The sequence below is a fragment of the Sorex araneus genome, chromosome 8 (assembly GCF_027595985.1).
Source record: "Sorex araneus isolate mSorAra2 chromosome 8, mSorAra2.pri, whole genome shotgun sequence".
Lineage (NCBI taxonomy): Eukaryota > Metazoa > Chordata > Mammalia > Eulipotyphla > Soricidae > Sorex > Sorex araneus.
Genome location: NC_073309.1, coordinates 7919528 through 7944784, shown reverse-complemented (window position 1 = coordinate 7944784; position 25257 = coordinate 7919528). Strand labels below are relative to the sequence as shown.

The following is a 25257-nucleotide window of genomic DNA, read 5'->3' as shown; positions in this document are numbered from 1 at the left end:
CAGGGATCAGCCCTGGCGGGGCACAGGGAGTGCCAGGGATTAAACCTGGGTCAGCCACAGGCCAGGCAAGTTGGACGCTGGCTCCTGGTTGTTTGTCCCTGGTACACCCAGCTGGTCCTTCTAGCTCACAGGACACCGGGGGAGAAGCCAGCAGGGAGAGGAACTGATTTGTCTTGTCCTGCCCAGCATAGGGAGGTCTAGAAGCCCCTGTGAAGGGGGAGCGAGAGAACAGCCCGGCACTGGTCTTCAGTGGGGGCACGAGGGGTCTCCAGGCCCTTGTCTGGGCTCCAAGTTCACAGTTCCCAATTGTAGTGAGTCACAGTAACCAGTTTTTTAAAATACAACCATTTAAAAAATTATTTTAGATGACTGGGCTGGAGATACAGGACATCAGCCAACCTGGTGATGTCAGGCACACAGCTGACCTGGCATCCCAGCCCTGCCAGGAGCGACTGCTGAGCACAGAACCAGGAGTAACTCTGAGTGCCACCGGATGTGTCTCAAAACCAAAATTTGGGTTAGTTTGAGGGATGAATTCAACAGCCCAGATGGCCGGGAGTGCGGGGGCGGGGAGAAGCACAAGGGTCAGTCTTGTATGCGTGGGATCTGTCCAATCCCTCACACCATGTGGTCGTGAGTGTCCCCAAGCCCCACTTGGTGTGGCCCTGGGGGCCTGCAAATACCACAGGGGTGTCCCGGTGGTTCTGCCTCCGCAGGCCTGAGCAGTGCCACAGCCTGGGCCCTCCCTCACGCGCAGGCCTGGCTGGTGGACCACCAGCAGGATTGCCTGAGAGCCCCCGCCCCCCTCCCCCGAAACAAGACACACCTCGACTACTTTGGCCGAGTTTCTCCCACGGGAACATCTCGCCAGGCCACGCAGTCTCACTCACGGACTGTGGTGGAGGTTCGAAAGCCTGCACGGCTAATGCGGCCACGACCCTTCCCGCACCACGCGGACCCCCAGCTCGGCTGCACCCCGCTCCCCTGGAGCAGCGCCCAGTCTTGGCGCTCACACTTCTCCGGCTTCCCCTGAGCTCCGCTCTGGGCTCAGCCACACAACCCCGAAAGGCGACGTCCATCGGGAGCCCTGGGCATGGCCTCTGCTCGCAGCCTCTCCACCCCCCTCACCTCCACTCCAGCCTTCTCACTTCCTCCGAGTGCTGTATGGGATTCGGGGGGTGGCTCAGAGGCGGAGAGTGTCCATCTCACAGGCATGAGGGCCAACAGTTGGACACCTGGTGCCACCCACCCAGCAGCTCTGCTGTCGGGACCCCCCGTGGGTGCCACAGCAGAGACCCCCATCTCTGGTGAGACCTGCACGAGCAGCCTAAGTGGGTGTCCCACCCACCCCACCCGTCATCACTGCGACAGCGGCGAGGGGCGGGGGCTGCTCTGGATGAGATGACACGCACCAGAGTCTCGGGGACCGGCGGTTCCCTCCACGTCGCCCCCGGGTGCCCCCGGCCAGCACATTTCTTTTTATTGCCAATCAGCATTTCACAGTGTCAACACAGAACTTAACCTGGCCATGACCGAGTGGGTGGTACCGGCCCCTCCCCCCAGGGGTCCTGTACCCATGCAGAGCTGGTCTCAGCCTCCCGTGCGTCTCAGGGGCACTTTTGGTTTTCCATTCGGAGGTGGGAGGCCCGGAGGGCATGGGGTACCAGTGTTTCCGAGAAGAGGGTGGGGGCTCCGAGAGTGTGGGCGCCTCCGGGCTAACCATACTTGGTGAAGGCCCTCTGGGTTCATTCCAGCTCGGGGTGAGCACGGATGTTTCCGGTTCTTCCGTGTTTTATTTATTTATTTTTGTAAGCTACCCTACCTTCATAGTTTTTTAGAATCTGATCTCAATTTATTTTTTTCCTTTTTTTTTTCTTTCACGAGGTAAACCACACAGAACATGCAATGTGTCGTCACGGCCATTTCTCAGTGGACAGCTCGGTGGCACTGATATATCCACCACCTTGGGCGACCCTCAGCACTACCACCCCCCCCCTGCACCCCTCCCCTGCCAAGCCCTTTCTCTGGCAAAACTGAAACTACACACATCACGTGTGAAGCTGGATGTGAACTTCACCTTCCTCCTCCCCCAAGTACCTCCTGGAAGGGGAACTATACAGTGCTTGTCTTTTTGTTCTTTGCGGCCACATCTGGCAATGTTCGGGGTTACTCTTGGCTCTGTGCTCAGGAATCACTCTTGGTGAGGCTCGGGGGGACCATGTGGAGTGAAGAGGATTGGTTGGCCACGTGCACAGCAAACACCCTACCTGCTATACTATTTCTCCGACCCCCTACAATTTTTGTTTTGTTTTTTGGGTCACACCCGGCAATGCACAGGGGTTTTACCTCCTGGCTCTGCACTCTGAAATTACTCCCTCCCGGCAGTGCTTGGAGAACCATATGGGATGCTGGGGATTGAACCTGGTCTGGCTGTGTGCAAGGCAAAGGCCCTACCTGCTGTACTATCGCTCCAGTCCCCCGCTACAATTTTATAAAAAGCCACTTGATTCCCTTTCATGGCATGACCAAGAAAAGTAAGCCATTTGGATTTGGGGACGGGGATGGGGACCGAAGACAGGAGCCCAACGCCGAGCTGGAGGCGCCTGTTCTTTCCAGCAGGCTGCCCGAGCAACCTTTGTCTGGGGCACGCCAAGCAGTTCAAAGGTGCTCGAACACACAATTTGTGTTGTTGGAACAAACAAACAAGCACCCAGGTGCCCGGAAAGATCTACTCCTGATGGCCAGCATCCAGAACATTTCCACATGTGCGCTTTGTTGTTCTGTTTGGGGTTTCCCCCATATTATCCCTTTGCTCAGGTCACCTGGGACTTCAAAGGGAACACACAGGTTGACGGCAGGCATCGGAGCATACCTGAAGTGTCGTCTTTCTCAGCCTTGCAACAGGCCTCCTGGTGTGATGGCAAGGCCCCAAGAAACAAATGCCTGCACTGCAGAGCACTGTCCCCTGAGGGGCCCGCTGCCTCCTGCCAGACTCTCTTCCCTGAGGGGGGGACCCTGGGGGTGGAGTATGGGCAGATCCCAACGTGTCAGCCACAATTGCCTGAAAGAAATGAATGTATTGGGTGGCTGGGCGTGCACAGGCATGTGTGTGTGTGTGTGTGTGTGTGTGTGTGTGTGTGTGCGCGCGCGCGCGCGCACGTGTTTCTGATGGCTCGCACTCCTATTGGCCTTTATCCGCTACGCTGACACCACAGTCCATCCGTGGGGCCTGATGTTAAGTATGACACTTTCCTGTTTGGAGGCAGGGAGTTCCCTACTTCAACATGGCCGTTTCATTCTGAGGCAAATTTCACTAGAAATCACTGTATCACTGTCATCCCGTTGTTCGTCGAATTACTCGAGCGGGCACCATTAACGTCTCTATTCCTCCAATCCCTGAGATTTTAGCAGCCTCTCCTTACTCATCTTTCCCCATTGGAGGCTCTTTCAGGGTCAGGGGAATGAGACCTTTTGGCATATCGAATACACCATGGGTAGCCTGCCAGGCTCTGCCCATGCGGGTGGGATACTCTCAGTAGCTTGCCGGGCTCTTCGATAGGTATATATATATATATATATATATATATATATATATATATCACATATATATACACACATATATATACCTATATATATATGTCTCTTAGAATAATATATATATTTTTCTCTATGATTCGTTGCCTACTTCTGAACTCCATCAAATATGGTGTGGTAATTATGGAAAATGGGTAAGAAGTGTCTTATGTGTCCGGAAAGCAGCCTGGAGCGTGGTGGCGATTGGATAGTGGAAGTCAGCTGCTGGGGCTGGGTCCCTTGGGGCAGGGAGGGTTCTCACCCGCCCCCCTCTGGGGCGCCCCAGTGAAAACAGCCTGGCTCGGAGTCCTCAGTAGAAATACCAGAAAGAAATCCCCCGGCATGTCTGAGATTTGAAGAGCTGAACTATCAGGTGGACCCAAGAGTTGGTGAAGCTGGTGGGAAGGCAGCCACGCGTGGGAGGAACGTCTGAGGTGGTCGGATGAAGGGTCCGGCCTTACCCGCCTGCCTGCACGGGGAGGGGACCCTTGGAGCTCGCTCTGCACTGCACCCCACCCCCCTTCTGCTACAGGACACAAGAAAAAGACTGGAGGGGCGAGGGGGAAAATTGTAAGCATCAGATTCTATTTCTTCTGCCAGAAGCCAAGAGTAAATCAGCATTTCCACTGAAAACCTGAGTCTCACCCTGAGACATCAACTTCAAGTCACGTATGCGGAAGATTCATTAAAATGTTACTTTCCCCATCTCTCTTTCTCCCCCCTCAAATGGCAATGAGAACTTTATTTACTGAGGAAAAGGAGCTGGAAGACAAATGTACAAAACAGACAAACGGAAAGGCATCTTGAGAACCCTATGTACATCCTCTGTTCACAATTTAAGCATCGTATTTCGAAAGGCCACGTCCACCAGTCCAGTAAATATACCAATTCCGTCACAGGCCACTTGTCGGCTAAACATCCACTGTCCTGAGGCTGGAGAGATAGCACAGCGGGTAGGGCGTTTGCCTTGCACGCGGCCGACCCGGGTTCAAATCCCAGCATCCCATATGGTCCCCTGAGCACGACCAGGGGTAATTCCTGAGTGCAGAGCCAGGAGTAACCCCTGTGCATCGCCAGGTGTGACCCAAAAAGAAAAAAACAAAAAAACAAACAAAAAAAAACAACATCCACTGCCCTTCGGCTCCAGGGACCGTCCTCTGCATCCTCGCTGGGCCACGAGAGGGCTGGTGGCGCACGGTCCACGGGAGGGAGGCGCTTTTTCCCGTGAGCATTTCCACTTGGCTGCCTTCGCCCTGGGCAGCGGCGTGCTGGCCGAAGTCAGCGAAGAGATGAGAAGATGGAGGCTGGCGCCAGAGTGTGCCACGGCCATCCAGGAGAGGGGTGAGCCCCGTGGCGCTGGCGCTGGGTTCTGGCACGTCTCTCCGGGCCCAGGGGGCTCGGGGGGCCTCTGCAGCTCCCGCGCTGGGCGTTCAGAAAGTGCTTTCCAGCAGGCAGTGGCAACCACAGCCGGTGGGGCACACCTCCTGGGTCCGAAACCACTCCATCATGTGGCTGGTGTGGCCGCCGTGGCCGCAGGTCAGGCAGAAGTTGGAGGAGCCCCGCACGGCCACGTGGCAGATGACGCACTGGAAGGTGAAGCCTTTGCAGAGGGCGCACTGCGTGCCCCGGACCTCGCTGCGGCAGTGGCTGCAGTACACCCCGAACTCTGGAGGCCAGAACAAGACGCGTGAGATGGGGGAAGGGCGTACAACTGACACTCTGGGGGGTTTCAGGGGAGGGAGCAGAGAAAGCCCGGGACAGGACGCTGAGGAGTCTCCTGGTGCACGGACTCAGCGGCTGCCAGTCCCGGGGTGTCAGGAAACCACCCTCACGGGCTGCCTCCATGGCCAGCTGCACAGTGGTCCGTGTGTTAGCAGACACAGCCGCGGGCGAGGGAGAGGAAGACCCGCAGCCAACAGGTGGGCGCGAAACCGAGCAGCCGCCCACGGCTCAGGCAGCAGAGCCGGCACCTCGGGGGCAGAAGCTGCCCGTCTCCTGGCGCTGAGTTCTGGCCCGCCCCCACGGGGCAGGGCTGGCACCTTCCTCCCGGAGACATGTTTGGGTCCACGGAAGACTCCCCCCCCGCACCGAACCACCTCACCCCCTAAAACCAGGTCTGAGCCCATTCTGTGAACTCTGCCCCCCCCACCACCTTCAGGGAAATTCACTTTTGCCCCCACCCCTGCTGCAGGACGGGGGACCTCAGGTGTCACCTCACGAGCACGGAGCAAACTGCCAGACGCCCCCAGGGAGACTAGCTGGTGCTGGGGAGCCCTGTGGCAAGGTCCCGGCAGGACCCCCCATCGCTGGTGGGGGGCTCGGTGCGCCCAGTGTCCAGACTGCACAGGGATACACTTCCCCGTACTGCCTGTCGGAGGGTTCTTCACGATCCCCAAGGCCCTAAGAACCTTACACTACTGCTAACGCCAGGAGTACAGACTCTATTCATCCTAGAATATCATTCCACCTTCTGGAGTTTCTATTTTTCCTCTGGATTATAGAGTTCTGGGCCCCCGCCCCCCGCCCCCACCCTCCCTACAGACTCTCGTGAGGCTGCGGGACGCACGGGAACAGCTACAAATCTCTTCCCGAAAGCAACTTTTTTTTTTTTTCTTTTTGGGTCACAGCCAGCGATGCTCAGGGGTTACTCCTGGCTCTGCACTCAGGAATCACTCCTGGCGGTGCTCAGGGGACCATATGGGATGCTGGAAATCGAACCTGGATCAGCCACGTGCAAGGCAAACACCCTACCCGCTGTGCTATCTCTCCAGCCTCCCAAAAGCAACTTTTGAAAGATCAAGGGCTCCAAGTTCTCCCTGATATACCAACAAGCACTTAGATACCCTAAAGAAATACACATCCAATAGCCTTTGTGTCTGCAATTTTTCCCAGGACACAGACACAGACACACACACAGACATACACAGACACATATGCACACACATATACACACACAGACACACATGTGCACGCACGCACACACACACATATGCAGAGTAAAATAGTCCTTGCTGCTTGACAACTAAATCTGTTTTATTTTTTGTTCTGTTTTAATGGCAACTACCTGCCTAACAACTTTAAGAGTCAAAGACATCTGTACCTTTTTTTTTGGGGGGGAAGGGGTGGTAGGTTAAACCCAGTGATGCGCTCTCTCCAGCCCCACTTCTGTACATCTTTTTTGTTTGTTTGTTTTTTAGGCCACACCTGCAATGGTCAGGGGTTACTTCTGACTCTGCGCTCAGAAATCACTCCTGGCGGGGCTCGGGGGACCATACGGGGTGCCGGGGATGGAGGCCAGGTCTGTCTCTCCAGCGCCCCTACTTCTGGACATTTTACCAACAAACCCGACACTGGCGCCCGGCGCACCCTGCCCCTCTGAGGAAACCGCCAGCTCCCCTGAGCCTCCGCCTCCCTCTCTCTCAGCACCGCTACTAACGTCATTTCCGGCTTCGCAAACCTCAAGATTTTCTACGACGGTTCCCCAGTGACCCGTCCCTGTCGTCTCAGCGCACACAGCGGCAAAGTCCCTCAGGCGAGGCGTTCCCCGGTTAGTGCTGACTGCTCGGTACTGTTTGTTTTTTAAATATTTATCTAAACACGACTCAAAGTCAGTCATGCAGCACAGGGACACTTCCCTTCGACGTTGTTTTCCCGAGAGCCTTATTCATTTGCAATAAATCATCTCCGAACCCTCCCTCAAATATCTGACTCCTGCAGAAACGTGCTCAAGACTAGAAAGCCCTAGAACCTCTCGGCGCGCTCCTTTCCTTCAGAACAGCTCTCCCAGCGCTGCTCTCCCGCCCCGCCCAGGCGCCCTTCCCTGCTAGCTCACACTTCCCAGCCGAAGCCACGTGTCCGAAGACAGGGTAGGGGGTCCTCTCGGGGGGCCACATCGTCCGGGCCGTCTACACCGGATTGAACTCACTGCTGCGTCACTGCAGGTGCAGCCCCACTGTCCTCGCGGTCCCCGTGCCCGGCTCTGTCTCCGCTCCAGCGGCCAGAAGCCATTCCTATTCTGCACCTTTTATGTGGGACCTGGGTCCTCTCTGGAACCTTCTGGGACTTCCTCTCTACCCCGGGTCTTCCTTCGTCATGCTGGGAGCTGAGGGGCCCTTAGGGTCTGGAGAACAAAGCTCCGATCTTCTGCTGGACTCCCAGCTCGGGCTGCTCTTGGCGGCACTCAGGGGACCACGCGGCCCGGGGCTCCTTCAAGCGGAGCACTGCTCGGCCTGTCCACCCCCTCCGGCCTGCAGGCGACACTTTACCACGACTCACAGATCCTCCATCACCTTAGGGTCCGATTCTATCCCACTCTCCTGCATCACCGCGTTCCGGCCAGCAGCCTCCCTCCCTGCTACAGGGCCCATCCCCCACTGGTCTGGCGCGTGGCCAGCTCACTGCTGCCCACACCGAGGGCTCCTTCTTGCAGACGCAGCTCCTCAGAGGCCTTCTGGAGCCCCCCAGCGTGGCTCCCAAAACGCTTCCTCTCTACCCTGACATCCTCTCTGTCTGCTCAGGAATGGGTTCCCTATTTGTAATAATATTTAAGTTTTCTGCTTCACGGTCTAAGTTCCACAAGGGGAAGTGAAACATGCGAGCACTGGGCCTAGGAGGAACTTGATATATAATGGCTGAGTACAAATGCTAATAAATGTTCCTTACTTCCCACCAATATCTGAGCACGTTGCATAAAAACTACTTGTTTTTTTCAAGAGAAATGCAAATTCGGAGGCTGAAGCAATAGCACAGCGGGTAGGGTGTTTGCCTTGCACGTGGCCAACTCAGGTTCGATTCCCAGCATCCCTTATATATGGTTCCCTGAGCACCGCCAGGGGTAATTCCTGAGTGCAGAGCCAAGAGTAACCCCTGTGCATTGCTGGGTGTGACCCAAAAATAAAATTTAAAAAAAAAAGGAAAGAAAAAAAATTTGTCATTAAATGCAAACTTTTGTGTTTGGGCTTCCGAACCACACGATGGTGCTCAGTAGCCAGTCCCGGCTCTGCGGTCAAAGGGGAGCCCTGGTTACGCTCAGGGACCCCTGGGTGGCACTGGGAATCAAGAAGGGATCAGCTGGGGCTGGAGCAATAGTACAGTGGGTAGGGCGTTTGCCTTGCACGCAGCCAACTCAGGTTCGATTCCTAGCATCCCAGATAGTCCCCTGAGCACCACCAGGAGTAATTCCTGAGTGCATGAGCCAGGAGTAACCCCTGTGCATCACCGGGTGTGACCCAAAAAAAAAAAAAAAGAAAAAAAAAAAGAAAAAAAAAAAGAAGGGATCAGCTGGATGCCAGGCAAGTGCCTACCCCCCAGGGTTGGTGGTCTGACCCCCAAACTTTGTGTATGTTTGAGTCTCCGAAGCTCTTCTCCAGGGCTGCCAGCAGGACCCAGGCTGTGTGTGGGGGGGAGGGGAGGGGTCAGCTGGTGCTGAGAAATGGCCTCAGGTGCCTGGCACCATGCCCGCCGCCTGCCTCGTGAGCCCCCTCCCAGTCCGGAGAGCAAAGGTTCTCAGAAGCTCATCTTCCGAGTGGACGCTCTCGGACAGCGACGGGAGAGGAGGCGGCTCCCACTCACCGATGCCTTTGTGAGGGTCAGGCGGGCAGGACACGAACTTCAGCACCTCGGCGCGCTTCTCCCGAAGCCCCCAGCGGTACAGGATCTCCCCGTAGCACTTCTTGAAGTCGTCAAACTGCTGGGTGTTGGCAGGGTCCAGCAGCCTGGGGCAGTGGCAAAGGCGTCCGGTCAGCCCCTCTCCGGCCCTGAGCCCATCTCTGGGGGCCTGGGAGGGCGCCGCGCCGCCGCTACCTTTTGTTTTTGTCGTGCTGGTCACGCTCCCGCTCTCGGGGGTCGCTGTAGGTCAGGCTCCCGAAGCGGATCTCTTCCGGGGAAGACTCTCCCCAGGGGGAGGACGTGTGCTCCGTGTCTCTGCCCGCTGCGGAGAATCAAGTGGGAGGTAGAGAAGAAATCAGACCGAGGGGGCACGATCCGAAATCCCCCCAACACGGCGGGCATCCAAATTACTTCCTGGAGGAAACGAGGCTCAGGTGGAGGGCCTGAGAAAGAGAACTAAGCTGGGCCGGGAGCAGCACCGCGGGCGGGTCGACCGGGGCTCCATCTCCAGCATCCAACATGGTCCTCGGAGCCTGCAGGAGCGATCCCCGGGCCAGAGTGAAGCCCTGGGCACCGCCAGTGGGGCCCCCAAACAAAAAAGAAACAGAACTTCCCTACTCAAACTTTCTAGTGCAAGGCTCTGGATATTATGATTTTATTTTAAATTTGTGGTTGGAGTGACATGTGTGAGGCAAGCGCCTCCCTTCCCATGCTGCCCCTCGGGCCCCAGTGTTTATTACTAGGTGACTTGAAAGTCAGTACTCGAGGGATCATCAGGCAAATGACAGTCTGGGCTGGTCGGGTAGCAGGCCACTGTTATTATAAAAGCTTTCTGACATGTTCAAGTGTGAAAACGACATGAGAAGATGAGAAGATTTAAAACGGAACACAAAATCACAGTTATAGAATGATCCCACACACCCAAAGACTGGAAGAAAATGTTCTGGAATGTTAAACAGATGTTATTTCTAGGCGGAGGATTAGTGATTACTAATTTCTCCTCTAATATTTGCATCAGCTTTTCACTCCAGGCTCTGAGCTCAGCCAAGTCCAAGGCAAATGCCCGACCTTCAGCACTACTGCCCTGACCCCGAACTGCATTTATAATAATCATAATAATCTGTAACAAATCATCATGAGCAACTTTGTAAAAACCTAAATAAGTCAATCAATATTTAAAAAAATAATCATAATAAAAAAACAACTAAGATCATTTTTACAGGGGAAACTTAACCTGGCGCACGGGCTAGAGCAGCTGCTTGCAGGATGGCGCCTGGTCATCAGGGTCCCTTAGCATCAGCAGGGGCAAAGTGGCCCTCAGGCACTGAGCTGGGGGCAGACCCAAGCACTGCTGAGTCTGGCCCAGAAACAAAAACCAAGCAATGTTTAAAATCCAGAAGACATAAATGTATCCACTAATCAGATTTTTATGGCAGGTGTAATCACACTCAGCTTTGCTTCTCCACATCAACAGGAGGCGCTTGGGAAGAGGCGGACAATCAAGACAGAGGCTTGTGAAGGAGCAAGGGAGGGAAGGGCTCTGGCGTGAACAGTGCGAACTACCACTGTCAGGCCCTTAAGATGGTGAGACGGAAAGAGCCCAGCAAGCTGGCGAGGTGGCCTGGCACTACAGCACTCGCCTTGCATGTATGAGGCCCCGGGTTCAGTTTGTGGCACCACATCTGCACACGCACACACGTGTACATACACACACACACACACACACACACACACACACACAAACACACGGAATTCAGAAAAACAGCAGAACCTATAGAAACAGCCTGTTCAAATGTGAAAAACACACTCCCCTGATAATACAGCTATAGAAGAGATCCGAAAAGCCATGCAAAATAGTCATCCACCAAGAACAAGTATCAGGAGCCGGGAGCTCACAGGGCTGAATCCACTCTGCAGGTGCGAGACTGTGGTGCCGCCTCTGAGTGTAGCACCCACTGGGTGTAGCACCCCCAAAGCAAAACACACGCTCCATGACGGGAGCTCACAGGAAGCTCCCGGAGCACGGGAAATGCAGCCGGCCTACCGCGTGCTAACCTACCTATGTTCCAGCCGCCGGTGTTGAGCCCTGGGTCGGACATGCTCGAACAGGAGCCAGAGGAAGTAAAGCTGGGCTGTCGGACGGACAGACAGACAGACAGGAGCAGCATCAGAACAGTGTCCCCAGGCAGGCTGACCCCCGGGGCAAGTCAGACACAGCGGGAAAGTGGGGGCTTACGTAGCGACTGTGTGACACCACGAGGTTGGAGGAGCGGCTGGGGAAGGGCCCGAAGGGGTTGGGGATCCCCTGAGGCCGAGACTGGGCTTCAAACACGCTGCAGAGCATCGCCAACGTCTGGACGTCCCGGAGGCGGCAGTAATGAGCCAACCTGGGCACAGGGGAGCGGGGAGAAATGCATCAAGAGAAGGGGCGGAGGAAGAGGGGCCCTGGGGCCTCGGCCTCCTCCAGGGACACACCCCACTGGCCTGGTGAGAGGTCACCTACACCATCCTTCTGTCCCCGTTCCAAAGGAAAGTCCCACTGCCCTTGGGATGGGCCCCCCCCCCCGATACTTTAATCAAGTGACCTAGAGCTACATGAAGTCTCCCCTGAGCACGGTAAGCAGAGTCCAGAGCAGCTCATGACACACACGAGCTACTATCTCAGGGCACAGATGCAACATGCATCCCGTGAGCTAAGGATCAGAGACCGCCTCTGCAGAGGGGTACTGATGCTTTCCAAGAAACAGGCTTTATTTCAGGCGTGTCTTCACCTTCCTTACGGTGTCTGTACTTGACCGGGGGTGGGTGGGACAAGCACGATCATCTCAGGGTCGGCATTGGGAAACTGAGGCATGTGTCCTGGGTGGGGACTCCATGGGGAAAGCCAGCTCCCCCCAAGGAAACCAGAGCTGCTTCTCGGTCAGGACCTGGGCCTCATACAATGGAGATAAAAGTGGCTGTGGATCACTTGGCACATTTTATTTCTAGTTTGCAACGCAATAAATGAAGCTCAAGTCCAACAGCTCCATAAACTGCCTGATGGGGCGAAAGCGTCAGGTCTCTGGAAACCATGAAAACCAACATGCAATGGCTGAATCTGCACTCGGTGTAAAACTCTACAGCACCCAAAAAACTGCCCATCTCAGGAGCTCCAGTTCCTGAGTGGCGACTGATGTGACCCACAGCCACTGCATCCATCTCTCAGGGAGCCTCAGGGTCACACTACGAGTGACATCAATGACACAGTTCCTCCTGCTCAAAGAAATCCATTCTGCACAGAAACCGCCTTGGCGCAGAAAGGAAAGCTCTCCCTTCCTCCCCGGTCTCAGGCCACGGGACTCCTCTCTTCCTGGACCTAGAAGGGGCATCACTCCTTTTCCTCACTTCCAGTTCTCAAAACCTACAGGGACTCCAGCAGCTGTCGCCCAAACGGATGTCGCGCCCAGGGTGTCTCCAGATCCGGGTCAGACTTCGGACCAAGGCAAAGGTCTGTAGCAACTGTGGCCAGCGACCAAACCTGGACAGGTCAGAGAGAAGCCCAGACTCAGCGTGGGGAGGACGGGAGCCAGCGCGGGGGAGAGCCCGCCAGCCTCCCTCGCAGCCTCCGCCTCGCTGCTCTGGGCTGGGAGGCAGAATCTGAAGTCCCGCTGCAGGCCTGCTGAATCCGAATCTGCATTTTTAATAAGCTCCTCTGAGGGCGGAGTGCCCGATCATGTCTGAGACGCACGAGCCTTAGCAACTTCCACTAAAGGCACTTTGAAAAAAATGACTTGAAGAAATCTCTCCGGGTGGAGAGAGAGTAGAGTGGGGAGGGCACTCGCCTTGCATGCAGCCAACTGGGGTTCAATCCCGGAATTCCATAAGGTCCCTGAGCATCACCAGGAGTGATCCCTGAGTGCAGCGTCAGAAGAAACCCCTGAGTATTGTGTGGGTGTGACCCAAAAACCAAAACACAACAAAAGGACAATAAATGACAATTCAGTGAGTTGTCTGTTTGCTTGGGGGGCACACGCCGTGGTGCTCAGGGCTTACTGCTGGCTCTACCCTCAGAAATCACGCGTGGAGGGAGGGGCTCTGGGGACCAGAAGTGGTGCCCGGGATCAAACCCCGGTTGGCTACATGCAAGGCAAGCCCCTCACTCACTGTATTATCTCTGGCCTCCTGGATTCTGGTTAATCACTAACTTGGTGGTTTTGTCTGTTGTTAAGTTAGTAATCGGATGGGGAATAAAAAAGAGTAAGTGCATTCCAGGGTTTTATTTTTTTTTTCTTTTTGGGTCACACCCAGCAATGCACAGGGGTAACTCCTGGCTCTGTACTCAGGAATTTCTCCTGGTGGTGCTCAGGGGACCATAGGGGATGCTGGGAATTGAACCCGGGTCAGCCATATGCAAGGCAAACACCCAACCCACTGTGCTCTCGCTCCAGCCCCGGGTTTTTTTGTTGTTGTTGTTGCTGTTGTTTGGGAGTCCCACCCAGAGGTTTTCAGGAGAGGTAGGCCACATGCACATGCAAGGCAAATGCCCTACCGCCCTACCCCCCTACCCGCTGTACGGACCGCTCCAGGCCAAGTAAGGCATTCTGATTCCCCTGAGATCTGCCTTTCTTTCCCAGTTAATGAAAAACTTACAAGTTTAGATATGTAACCATAATCATGGTGCAAGATTAGGGAAGAGATATGATCAAGAAAAAGTATAGACTGGGGCTGGAGTGATAGCACAGCGGGTAGGGCGTTTGCCTTGCACACGGCCGACCCGGGTTCAAATCCCAGCATCCCATATGGTCCCCTGAGCACTGCCAGGGGTGATTCCTGAGTGCATGAGCCAGGAGTGACCCCTGTGCATTGCTGGATGTGACCCAAAAAAAGAAAAAAAAAAAAAAGAAAAAGTATAGACTAAATACATTCTGGACCTTCTCAAGTAAGAACCCATAAAAAAAAAAAACGCGCAAGGGATTTAGAAAACCAGATCCAGCCCCAGAGTTTGGCAAAGAAAATGGGAGAACTGCGAAGGAGGAGGGACATCTTGGAATGTCACGAACTCACAACCTCAGGCAAAAATAACGTGCTGCAGGAGGGAAACGTGAGAGCCCCAGCCAGAGGCATGGACCCTACCTGGACAAGGTCCTTCCGGCCCACCAGCAAGGCAGAGGTGGCATTCTTCTGGCAGGTCTCTTGAATGTCATTCACATTCAATCTGCAATGTCAGGAAGGAACAAGGAAGTTGCTGTCCAGGCCACCGTCCAAGTGCGGGCCCTGGTTTTGCAAACAGATTAGGAATGGCCTCCGTGGCCTCACTCAGGAGGTGCCGTGACTCTTGTCAACACGCAGACTTTGTTCCCACATGGCAGCGAAGAAAGCGCTCAACCCTGGCTGCCGTGGGGCGCCCAGGGGTGCTGGCAGACAGGTGGTGCCGGGGATGGCACCCAGAGTCTCATAGTGCAAGGCGAGTGCTCTGCCACTCAGCCCCGAGGGGTCCTGCAGCAGCTGGCCTGTTCCTGGAGGTAGGAGGGCATTTCTGAGGGCAGTTCCCGGCCCCCTACCGCTCACTCCCTGCATAACTCCGTCCACCAGCAAAGGCCCCTCCGAAATGTTCATGGCACATCCCTCCTGTGGACTTGTCGAAGGGGCGGTAGCTGGGGCGGGCCTGACCCAATCGAACTGCAGAGACTGCTGCCGCTCCGGGAGATGAGGCCAGCCACAGGCGGGCAGTCTACCAGCAGCCTGAGTGAGGCAGGACTGGAACCCTGAGCACTGAGCATCGGGTAGAGGAGACCACTCGCCTCGAGGGTGAGCCCCAGCCAAGACACGCCCAGACTTCTGACCCAAGCAAATCAGGAGGCAATAAACGATCTTGTCTGAGGCCACTCAACTTCCGGAGCAGCAAAAGAAAGCTATGTCAATGGGCTTCCAAAATATCTGCCTTAGAAAGAACAAAGGATTTCGAAGCTTGGAAAAAAAGAAAGAAAATCGTGACAACTGTGATGACGGGAAGTGACCAGCACAGCCTTCTTAAACTCACATATAAAGTTCTCCCAGCGACTTGTGAACCGGAAGCAGGCAGGCAATGTCCTGGATGACCACCTTGCCGGCAGCCTTGATGGGGCGGTTGCCGGAGTCCGACCCCTCACGCTTGCTCTTCCACCTCCTTGATTTCTGCAGGGAGAGAAGAGGCTGTGAGGAACGGGGGTGTGGCGGGGGAGGGGAGCGGCAGCTGCAGAGCTCAGGGAGCTGGCGCGCTGCTGAGACTGGCGTTGCATCGGACCCACAAACACACCACTTCGCATCTGGAGAAAACGAAAGGGGACCAAAGGGCCTGGAACTCTAGGGCCCAAAATCCCAACAGGAAAAACAAAAGCACCTGCCAAGGGCTGTGTACATTCTGGGTGCTCAGAACGGACATCCCTGAAGTCAGGATTTAAAAACAAACAAATAGAAAAAAAAAGGGGGGGGGAAGGGTCAGAAAGCAAATCAGTAAAGACCTCGAAAATGTGGGAGAAGGACAACTTTTGTTTTTTCCCATGTTCGGTTCAGGGCCAAGTTCAAAGTTTTCACTTGCTACTGATCACTGTCTTCACAGTTTTCATCAGATTTGTCGAGAACTTAACTCAGACAGACACCGCAGTGTGGCCTCTCCACCCCCGCCGTGCCTGGCAGACAGAAACAGCAGCTCGGGGAGAATGGGACAACAAAACCTCTGCTGCTACCAGACTCGGCGAGTTTGTAAAGCCATCGCTTCAGCATGTCTGAAACCCTGGGGCAGAGGGGGCTGCATAATGGACGCGGAAGAGCTTCACCTACAGACAGTTACGGGGGGCTCAGATGTGTCCAATGAGAGAGGTGCTGGAAAATGAGAATTACTGGTGCGTCCCATCTGGAATCTTCTGGATGAAATCAGCCTCAGGGGCAATGCTCTATTTTACTTTATTGTCAGAGTTCAGAAGGGGGCCAGCAGGCCGGAGCAAGAGGACATCGGGTACTTGCCTCGCACGCAGCTGACTGGGTTCAATCCCCAGCACCCCGTAGCATCCCCTGAGGCCTCCAGGAGTGATCCCTGAGCACAGAGCCAAGAGTTAGCCCAGCACAGCCATGTGTGCCTCCCTCCGCCATCCCCCACAAAAAGAAAATCAAAGAAAGGAGCCAGTAAAGTGATTCCATTCCAGAAGGAAGTAACATACTCATTGACAAAAGAGGGAGAAGTCAAGGGGCTGGAGAGATCGACAGGTTCATCACATGGTTTGCGTGTGGGAGGTCCCAGTTCAATGTCTGACACCATATGGTCCTCTGAGCACCAAACCACGAACAGTCTTTGAGGGTGCACATGAATGTGTGCACATGAGCGCGCACACACACACATACACACACACACACACACACACACACACACACAATCTGAAATCAGAAAGCCAAGGTTTCCTGGTATGGTCACTATATGCGCTGGTCCACATGTCCCCAGCCGAGTTACTTCCATTCTCCTTCTCTCTTCCCAGTGGTGGCCTGTAGGTCAGGACGAGCTATGCAGTCTCAATCTCACAGGACTGAGGTACACTCGGGAAATGAGTGGACATGATGTGAGAACCAGACACGTGTGACTGAAACATCGGCAACTTATATATACAAGGTCACAGTAATAGAGATGATATGTATTTTTTTTTGGGGGGGGGGTTTGGGTCATACCCGACAATGCTCAGGGCTGACTCCTGGCTCTATACTCAGGAATCACTCCTGGCAGTGCTCAGGGGACTATATGGGATGCTGGGAATCGAACCTGGGTTGGCCGCATGCAAGGCAAACACCCTACCCGCTGTGCTATCACTCCAGCCCCTGATATGTATTTTTTAAAGTGACTCTCAAATAGACTCATCTTTCACGACTGATTTGGGTTGTTTGTTTTTTCTTTTAGTTTTTGGGACACACCCAGTGATGCTCAGGGATGACTCCTTGCTCTGTGCTCAGGGATCACTCTTGGTGGTGCTCAGGGGATTAGACCTGGGTTGACCGCATGCATGGCCAGTGCCCTCCCTGCTGTGCTGTCATCACTCCAGGCCCACTCAGGCACCTTCTGATGAAGGCAAATGGGAAGCATCTGAACAATCCACTGACTCCCCAGGCTCGGCCCAAGAGGGCACAAATGGAGGGTCTGCAGCCTCCAGGCCAGGTGAAAACATCTCAACTCCCGAACTTCGAAGCAATCGGAATAAAAGCTTTAGATAAAGGCGAATGTGCCAGAGTGACTCGTTCGCAGAGTAGCTCATTCCAAACCTCTTCCTTGGGGCTAGAAATGTCGTTCTGTATGAGGCATAAGGTGTGAGCCCCAGGATCCCCTAGAATTGGGCAGGGGGAAGGGTCTTTTCCTAGTAGACTCAGATGATTTCTGGAGAGCGATTGCAGAACACCTGAAAACATCTGAGCAGAAATATCTGGGCAATGGAAAGAAACAGGAGCAAAGACCCTATCTCAGAGTCTGGCTCGCCGGTGGGAAGGAGACACAGGCAAGAACAGACATCAGGGGTTGGGCCACACTTGCGTATACTCTGAGCTTCCTCCTGGCTCCGTGATCAGGAACTTCCCTGGTTTCTGTGGGGACTGACCCAGGGTCGGGATGTGCCAAGGCGAGTGCCTTGCCCTGGACTCTCTCCAGTCCCTTGGCTTGGGAATTCAAACTCCTGTGCGGCTACTTCACTTCACCCGTGCAGAGGTCTGCTCGCCCTGGGGGTGTCTCAGCCTGGGCAGTCCATCCCTTACTCCAGGCGTGAAACTGAGGGTCAACACAGCACCTAAGCCTGTACTCGTTAAGAGTGCTCATGCGCGTGTGACTTCAGGCTAGAGAGGGAAAAGACGGGGAGGGTGAAGGGACTGGAGGGACAGCAGGGGAGGGTTTCTGACACGCTGACGGTGGCAGAGTGCACTAACATTAAAGGCCTCAGATATGACTATTAATATCACTGTAAATCAGGATATCTCAGTAAATTTTGCAGTTTTTTAGTTTTTTAATTTTTAGTTTTTCTTTTTTGCTATTTGGGTCACACCCGGTAATGCACAGGGGTTACTCCTGGCTCTGCACTCAGGAATCACCCCTGGCGGTGCTCAGAGGACCATATGGGATGCTGGGAATTGAACCCGGGTCAGCCGCGGGCAAGGCAAACTACTACCTGTACTATTGCTGTACAAGCAAGGCTGTACTATTGCTCCAGCCCCTTGTGTTTTTAAATGTTTGTTTTTTATTTTTTATAAAAAAGGAAAACTGTCCGTTCCTAAGATACATGTGAAAACGGTTTTGGTCCATTACTTATTATCATAAGATCTTTATATACAGGCTATATCCAGTGTCCTGGGGCTTGAGGCCACTCCTGGACAGTGTTTAGGGGATCACAGGGTGCCAGGGATCAAATATGGGGCCTTGCACATTTGAGAATGGTCCTAGCATTTTTTTTTTCTTTTTGGGTCACACCTGGCAGTGCACAGGAGTCATTCCTGGCTCATGCACTCAGGAATTATCCCTGGCGGTGCTCAAGGGACCATATGGGTTGCTGGGATTCGAACCCGGGTCGACCACGTGCAAGGCAAATGCCCTACCCGCTGTGCTATCACTCCAGCCCCATTGGTCCTAGCACTTGAGCTTCCTCCTGGCCTTGGTTCATTTTAACCAGACCCGTTCCTTCCTGCACCGGCGAGACCAATACCAGGTCTGGGGACCCTGGGGCGCCATTCCATAATCCAGTCACTCGCTTCCCAGCCCTCCTCCACCGAGCGGTGCGGGAGGGTTCAAGGAGGCAGGTTCAAGAGCCAGGACTTCCCATTGCTCAGCCAGCTGGGTGTGAGCCACACACGGGGGAGCAGACATCAGACACTCCCCCAATCAGGCTTAGGTGTGGAGGGACAGGGGGAGACAAATCAAAGTGTCACCAGGAAGCCTGAAGACCATGTAATGGACAATGGTCAGGGAGAGTTTCTGGCAACTTCCCCCCGGAGTGATGGAAAACACCGTTTGTTTCCTAGGCTTCTAGATGCTTCCCTACTTGATCTCTTTTCTTCTGAGGTGACATTTTGCGAAACCTCACTCAGGAGCCTGTGGGCCAGGGACAGGAGCATCCGCAGCTCCGGCTCCCCCTCACAGCTGCCGCCAAGAACCGAACTGCGGGAGTGACCACGGGACAGCTCTGAATCCAGCCCGGAAGAGCTGCCAGCCGCCAGCCAGTTTCGTGATTTGAGGGGAAATCACGAAACACTGTTGGCTTTTAATTTACCGGGTGGTAGTTTTCAACGCAAAACACCTGCCCTCTGGGCTCTCGGGGCCCTGATAACCCTGTGCGTGACTAGTTCCTCTGGAGCTGACGAAACACACTAGCTCAATGAGGCCACACAGTGGCTGGACGCCGGTCCCAGTGCGCTTCCAACAGCATGGCCGGCTGCTCTATGCAGAGCGCCTAGTCCACCCTGGCTCCCAGCACTTCTCTTGGCCTTAACACTGTGTGCTGGGGCTGGGGTGATGCACAGCGGGCAGGGCGTCTGCCTTGTACGCGGCCGACCCGAGTTCGATTCCCAGCATCCATTTTGGTCCCCCGAGCACTGCCAGGAGTAATTCCTGAGTGCATGAGCCAGGAGTATCCCCTGAGCATCGCTGGGTGTGACCCAAAAAGCAAAAGAAAAGAACCTGTGTGCTGATTCAGGGAGCTTCTCTTGTCTACACAACGGCAGGGGCGCAACAGTAAGAGAGTGATGACACGCTGGGCTATGATCTCCCTGGGCTCAAGAAAGGCCTTGAGGGGCTGGAGCGATAGCACAGCGGGCAGGGCGTTTGCCTTGCACGTGGCCAACCCGGGATCGATTCCCAGCATCCCATATGGTCCCCTGAGCACCGCCAGGAGTAATTCCTGAGTGCAGAGCCAGGAGTAATCCCTGAACATCGCTGGGTGTGACCCAAAAAGAAAAAAAAAAAAGAAAGAAAGAAAGAAAGAAAGACCTTGAAATGAGGGTGGGAGGAGAGTTTCCTTGCAGCAGACGGGGCCCCTGGGAGGCCAAGACTGGTGCATCTCTCTGGGTCCTGTTAGAGCCCGTCCACAGAAATGCCCAGCCCCACACATTCCACGAACAAGGACGGAGGGCAGAGAGACAAAGCAAGACAAAGGATTACATTATGAGTACCGGGTGGCTCCTGTGAACAGACCAAAAAGCCTCATGGAATTAGGGGAAAGAGGCGGGAAAGAGGAGAGGGCGGGCAGGGGAGGGCGGGGAGGGGGGAGGCACTGCATGGGTAGCACCAAAGGACAACCAAGAGCCAGCTTGCCACTGTACCACCAGCTACTGCTACACTCGGAGGCAACATCAATGCCAGCAAATGGGGTTAAGTGCAGCAACAGCCCAAGAATAAGCCACCAACAGCTTCGCAGCAACCCCACCAGCGGCGCGCAACCAGCGGCGTGGGCAGCGGGGCCAATGGGTTCCTATGGAAACAGCAGCAGGAGCATAGAAACTTCTGGAAAATTCACCCCCAGCTGGGCTGGCAGGGACGGGACTGTCTGAGGGGAAAGCGTGCACGGCTGCGGCTCCACCACTGCTGGTGGCAGCCCTGGGACTGGCTAACCAGGGCTCCTGACTCCCGCTGGGTTTGGGACGACAGGGCGACAGGGCTGCCTGGGCCCTAAGGAGCTGTTTGGTGGTGGGTTTTGTTTTGTTTTTACACCCAATGAAATTTGTTACACAAAAGCGTCAAGGCTGTGTTGGCATTACTGAAGCACAGAGGGAAGGCCGACAGGAGTAAGAAGAGCGGAACCGTGGCTGCCTGCCCGCGCTTTTGCTGCCCAGAGGTTTTGCTGCCATCACCCACTGCGGGTGGCAAGGGGGAAACTGCTCCAGAAAATTCCCACAGGATTCCACATGGGCTTGCGAGTCGTGCCAGTGAGGCAGATGGGCACTTCCCTCTTGGAACTGGACCAAGAGTCTAAAAACAGACAAAAGGAAAAAAAAAAAAAAACCCAATAGGCTGGAAGCCTCTTTTCTCTTCCTCGCCTGCGCCCTGCCAAAGGCAGGCAACTGCCCGTTCTCAGGCCATATAAAGACTCCAAGGGAAATCAGGTGCGCTAAAGGCTTACAGTGGGTTCTTTCCAAGAAACTTGGATTTTTTTTTAAATCAAGTTTTGGTTTTTTTTAATGTTTTTTTGGGTCACCACAGCTGGGGGTGCTCAGAGGCGAGTTAGTCTAAGGGGTGACCCCTGGTGATGCTCTGGTCCATATGAGGCTCAGAGACTGGGTCAGCAGCGTGCCAGGCACGTGCCTCTCTGGCCTGAAACCCAAAATATCACTTCCTTTTCAGAGAAAGCCAGTCCCGTCCTCCCCAAGTCCCCGGCCTCCAGGGAACTCGTGGGGGCCTGACTCCTGCGGGCTCGGGAAGCGGCAGGTTCCTCCGAGCCAGGCCGGTGGCATTTTATTCTTGGGCCTTGGGGGAGGCAGGGGCAGCCGGGAGAGCGTTTGCACAGCGCACAGTACCGGGAAGTCGCTGACCGCTTGTATGGACCAACGCCGCCGGGCGGAGCGAGGAGACATCTGTGCGAAAACGTTACACCCGGAGAAGGGAGAGAAACACCAAGAAAAAAATTAAAAGGAAGAAAGAGAGAAAGAAAGGAAAGCTTCCCACGCGTCCGACGGATCAAATGGCACAGTCACGCCATGGAGTGGCTCAGCGACCACACCACCCTCCCGACTCCTCCGGCTCCAAACACAGCTTCGGGGACGCTGCCAGGCTGGTGGGAGGCCGGCGTCCCCGGCTCTGCCATCTGCGATGGGGTGACCCAGAGCAAGACGCAGGGGACACGAGAGGACAGGAGAGGGTGAGAGTCCAGAGTCCCCTTCCCCAAATGGAAATTCTTAGAGGAAATGCGATACCTATTTTTTTTTCTTTTGACCACACTGGGCTGTGCCTTAGGTTACTCCCAGCTCAGTGCTCAGAACTACTCCCAGCAGTGCTCAGTGGAGCATGCAGTGCTGGAAATTGAACCCAGAGCCTTACACACGCAAGGCAAGCACCTACCACTGGGTCACACCCCCAACCCCTCAATACCAACTTTTGCGGGGGACAAGTGCCTTGGGGGGCAGGTGTTTTCTGAGTGAAGCCAGGGAAGACAGAGCCAGAGCACCCCATGGGGGAAAGAGTGGGGAAGGCTGTGGTCACTCCTGGGGACACTCTCCCGGTGCCGGGGCCAAGGGCTGAGTGTAGAAATCAGAAACCACCCACGATCTCTAAGACGCCCCTCAGCCGGCCACACTCACACTGACATGTAGGGCTACCTCAGGGAACGCAAACTAAAGACACGGAAGGTCGCAAACATTACTTTAGTGCTTATAGGACAATGCCTGATGCTCGTCTTAAATTCTGGGCCTTCTCACTGACCTCAGAGTAAACGGTCTTTCAGCAACTCTTACGAGCCAGCCCAGGTCCCAAACGAGCATTGGCATCGTTTTGGCACCTTCTAACTTCCTCTGAAATGTGATGTTAGATTTTTTTCTTAAGGCCTTGCAAAATTTAAAAAAAAATTAATTTCTAAGGTGCAAACGTTGGAAATCCCAGCCGGAGAGCATGTGTGTTACTGGCCGCAGGGACGTCGTGTGGCAGGCGGGAAGCACAAAGCCCAGCACTGGCCGCCTCCGTGCCAGGACCCTGGGAAGCAAGCCCACCCTCACGCCCACCCCAGACGGCAGTTACGCTTATGCCTTTATTCGTGCTCACTTAAGGTTCTTGGGGTAGCGATCTAAAATAGAATAAAAAAATAAGTGGGAGGCTGGAAAATGGTGCAGGGGTCAAGGCACTCGCCTTGCACAGGCCGAGCCCGCACCCGTTTGATACCAAACCACCCGTCTGAGCTCCAGCACCACAAATGGTTCCCTGAGCACTGCTGTGTGTGCCCCCCATCTCCCCCCACCAAAAAAAAATAAGAGAATAAAATGGGACTGAGCTGAGAGAAATTTAGCAAATGAATCTTTTCCAGAACCAATATCACAAACATGAGATAAGGTGACATGTGAAGCTTGGCGTGTGAGGATTAGAAAATATGCCTCCAGGGGGCCAGAGCGATAGCACAGCGGGTAGGGCGTTTGCCTTGCACATGGCCGACCTGGGTTCGATCCCCGGCATCCCATAAGGTCCCCCAAGCACTGCCAGGAGTAATTCCTGAGTGCAAAGCCAGGAGTAACCCCTGAGCATTGCTGGGTGTGACCCAAAAAGCAAAAAAAAAAAAAAAAAGAAAAGAAAATATGCCTCCAGGGACATGTTGACCTCTGACCTCTGTGGGTTAGGTCAGACAGCCTACGGGAGACCCCAGAGCAGAGTTTCCTTTCTTCAACCCTCAACTGCCCCCATACGAGGGAATGGAGGCGAGGGGGCTCGAGGAGAGACGGCCTCACGTCAGATCGCTCGCAGTCACTGGCTTGTCCGCTGGATCTTATTAGGCTGAATCACACCTTTTTATTTAAGGTCAAGACTGGCCAGATGGCAGCAATTTCTTGGAGCTTAATCTAAAAGTCACTGACGCGTCGGCTTTCTTTAGGGCCCCTGGGGTTCCTGTGATGGTCTATTTCTTGGCCCGTGAGACTTGGGAATTCGCTGCATTACACACTTCAGACATGCGGCATTACCTGCACGGAGGTCGCACAGTGACAGAAAAATCCCTCTGCGACTATAACACAAGTGTCCTCCCCTTTCATCCGTACGTGAAGGGCCGTCAGCCAAGGGCCTGCCATAGCCCATCTTATGGAGTAGGGCCCCACCTGCAAGACGGATCCCCTCGACCCCACAGCTCCCACCCAATACAGAACCTGAAGAGAGGCGAGGCCCTTCTGCAGAACCACGGTGTCCATCATGAAGGAAAGCAGACCCCCACAAACACCAACACAGCCCTTACAAACAGTTTTGCCTTGGGCAAAGTCCCGTCTTAGGGCCAGGTGTGGCCTGTAGACACTACCGGAAGCCCGGCCAGTCCGTCTCAGCCCAGTCCATCAGCACTGGCCCGAACCAGAACAGACTCAGAAGCTCCCTAGCCTGGCCCCTGTGCAGAAGACACCCCGCCTTTACCACACCGGGAGTTTGTTGGGTTGTTAGGCAAGCAAAATGCCTTCATTCTAACCAGTCACCTGTCACCACCTTGAGGGGAGAGAGAGCGAGAGAGAGCGAGAGAGAGAGAGAGAGAGAGAGAGCGCATGCCCTAAAAAACCTGAATGTAAAGACCTGGGAGGTTAGCTGTGTTCCAAGGTGTGACAGTCAGGAAGCAGCAGAGCCCACCATTGAGCAGGACTCCAGGGCCCAAGGCAATTGGTCACCGTCCTTGTTCTAATGAACGGCTGTGCCCAAGGCTGGTCCCCCGTTCGGGCCCAACCACTTACGACCCTCAGACCAGGCCAAATCCGAGACGCCCAACTATGGCGTGAACCGGGAGGGTCGAACCCTGCCGCTACCGCGCCCCAGCTGCAGGGTCTGATGCGTGCTAGATGGTGGAGCTGGGCTTTAGTTTTTTTAATTTAAAAATAAATTTTAAAAAATTTAATGATAATGAAGACACCGTTTCTTGTTCAGTAGGAGACAACAACAAAGAATTGCTACAAGTTCATGCACTGTTCAGTCAAACTGCTACTGAAATTATGACAGCAGCAACAAGCTGGTGTGCCAGACTTGACCTGATACCACAGAAAAAGTTCATCACTCCTAACCTCTACCAGCTTTCCCCACGCCGTCACCACCGACGGCATCTGAGGACTTAAGAGCCACGTTAGGGACAAAGATTTCATTAAACCAGAACATAAAGCCAAGTTCAGGTTGAGTTTTACACAAGCAAGTCCATTTAGTGGGGACTAGGTGTGGACCTGGTAAAAGTGCAAACGTTTTGGAGGCCACTTTAAGAAGTTCCAAACAGGGGCTGGAGTGATAGCACAGTGGGTAAGGCGTTTGCCTTGCATGCGGCCAACCCAGGTTTGATTCCCAGCATCCCATAGGGTCCCCTGAACAGTGCCAGGAGTAATTCCTGAGTGCAGAGCCAGGAGTAACCCCTGTGCATCGCCGGGTGTGACCCAAAAAGAAAAAAAAAAAAAAAAAAA

At 54.5% G+C, this 25257-nt stretch overlaps 1 protein-coding gene across 3 annotated transcripts in view; it reads right to left on the bottom strand.

Annotated features, from left to right (window-relative positions):
* Nucleotides 1-4284: 4284 nt before the first annotated feature.
* Nucleotides 4285-25257, bottom strand: part of WDR59 (WD repeat domain 59) — a 59944-nt gene continuing 38971 nt past the window's right edge. The window contains exons 19-27 of one of the 3 annotated variants that reach the window (XM_055145955.1): nucleotides 21664-21720; nucleotides 15200-15333; nucleotides 14293-14374; nucleotides 12585-12697; nucleotides 11417-11567; nucleotides 11240-11312; nucleotides 9376-9502; nucleotides 9145-9287; nucleotides 4285-5239 (exon numbers count right to left, since the gene is read on the bottom strand). In XM_055145955.1, coding sequence (XP_055001930.1) covers nucleotides 5004-5239; nucleotides 9145-9287; nucleotides 9376-9502; nucleotides 11240-11312; nucleotides 11417-11567; nucleotides 12585-12697; nucleotides 14293-14374; nucleotides 15200-15333; nucleotides 21664-21720 — 1116 coding nt within the window. In that variant the 3' untranslated portion in view covers nucleotides 4285-5003. Of the gene's footprint in view, nucleotides 5240-9144; nucleotides 9288-9375; nucleotides 9503-11239; nucleotides 11313-11416; nucleotides 11568-12584; nucleotides 12698-14292; nucleotides 14375-15199; nucleotides 15334-15381; nucleotides 16232-21663; nucleotides 21721-25257 lie in introns of those variants that run through there. The other 2 variants (XM_012932645.2, XM_055145956.1) reach the window with 2 other exon arrangements.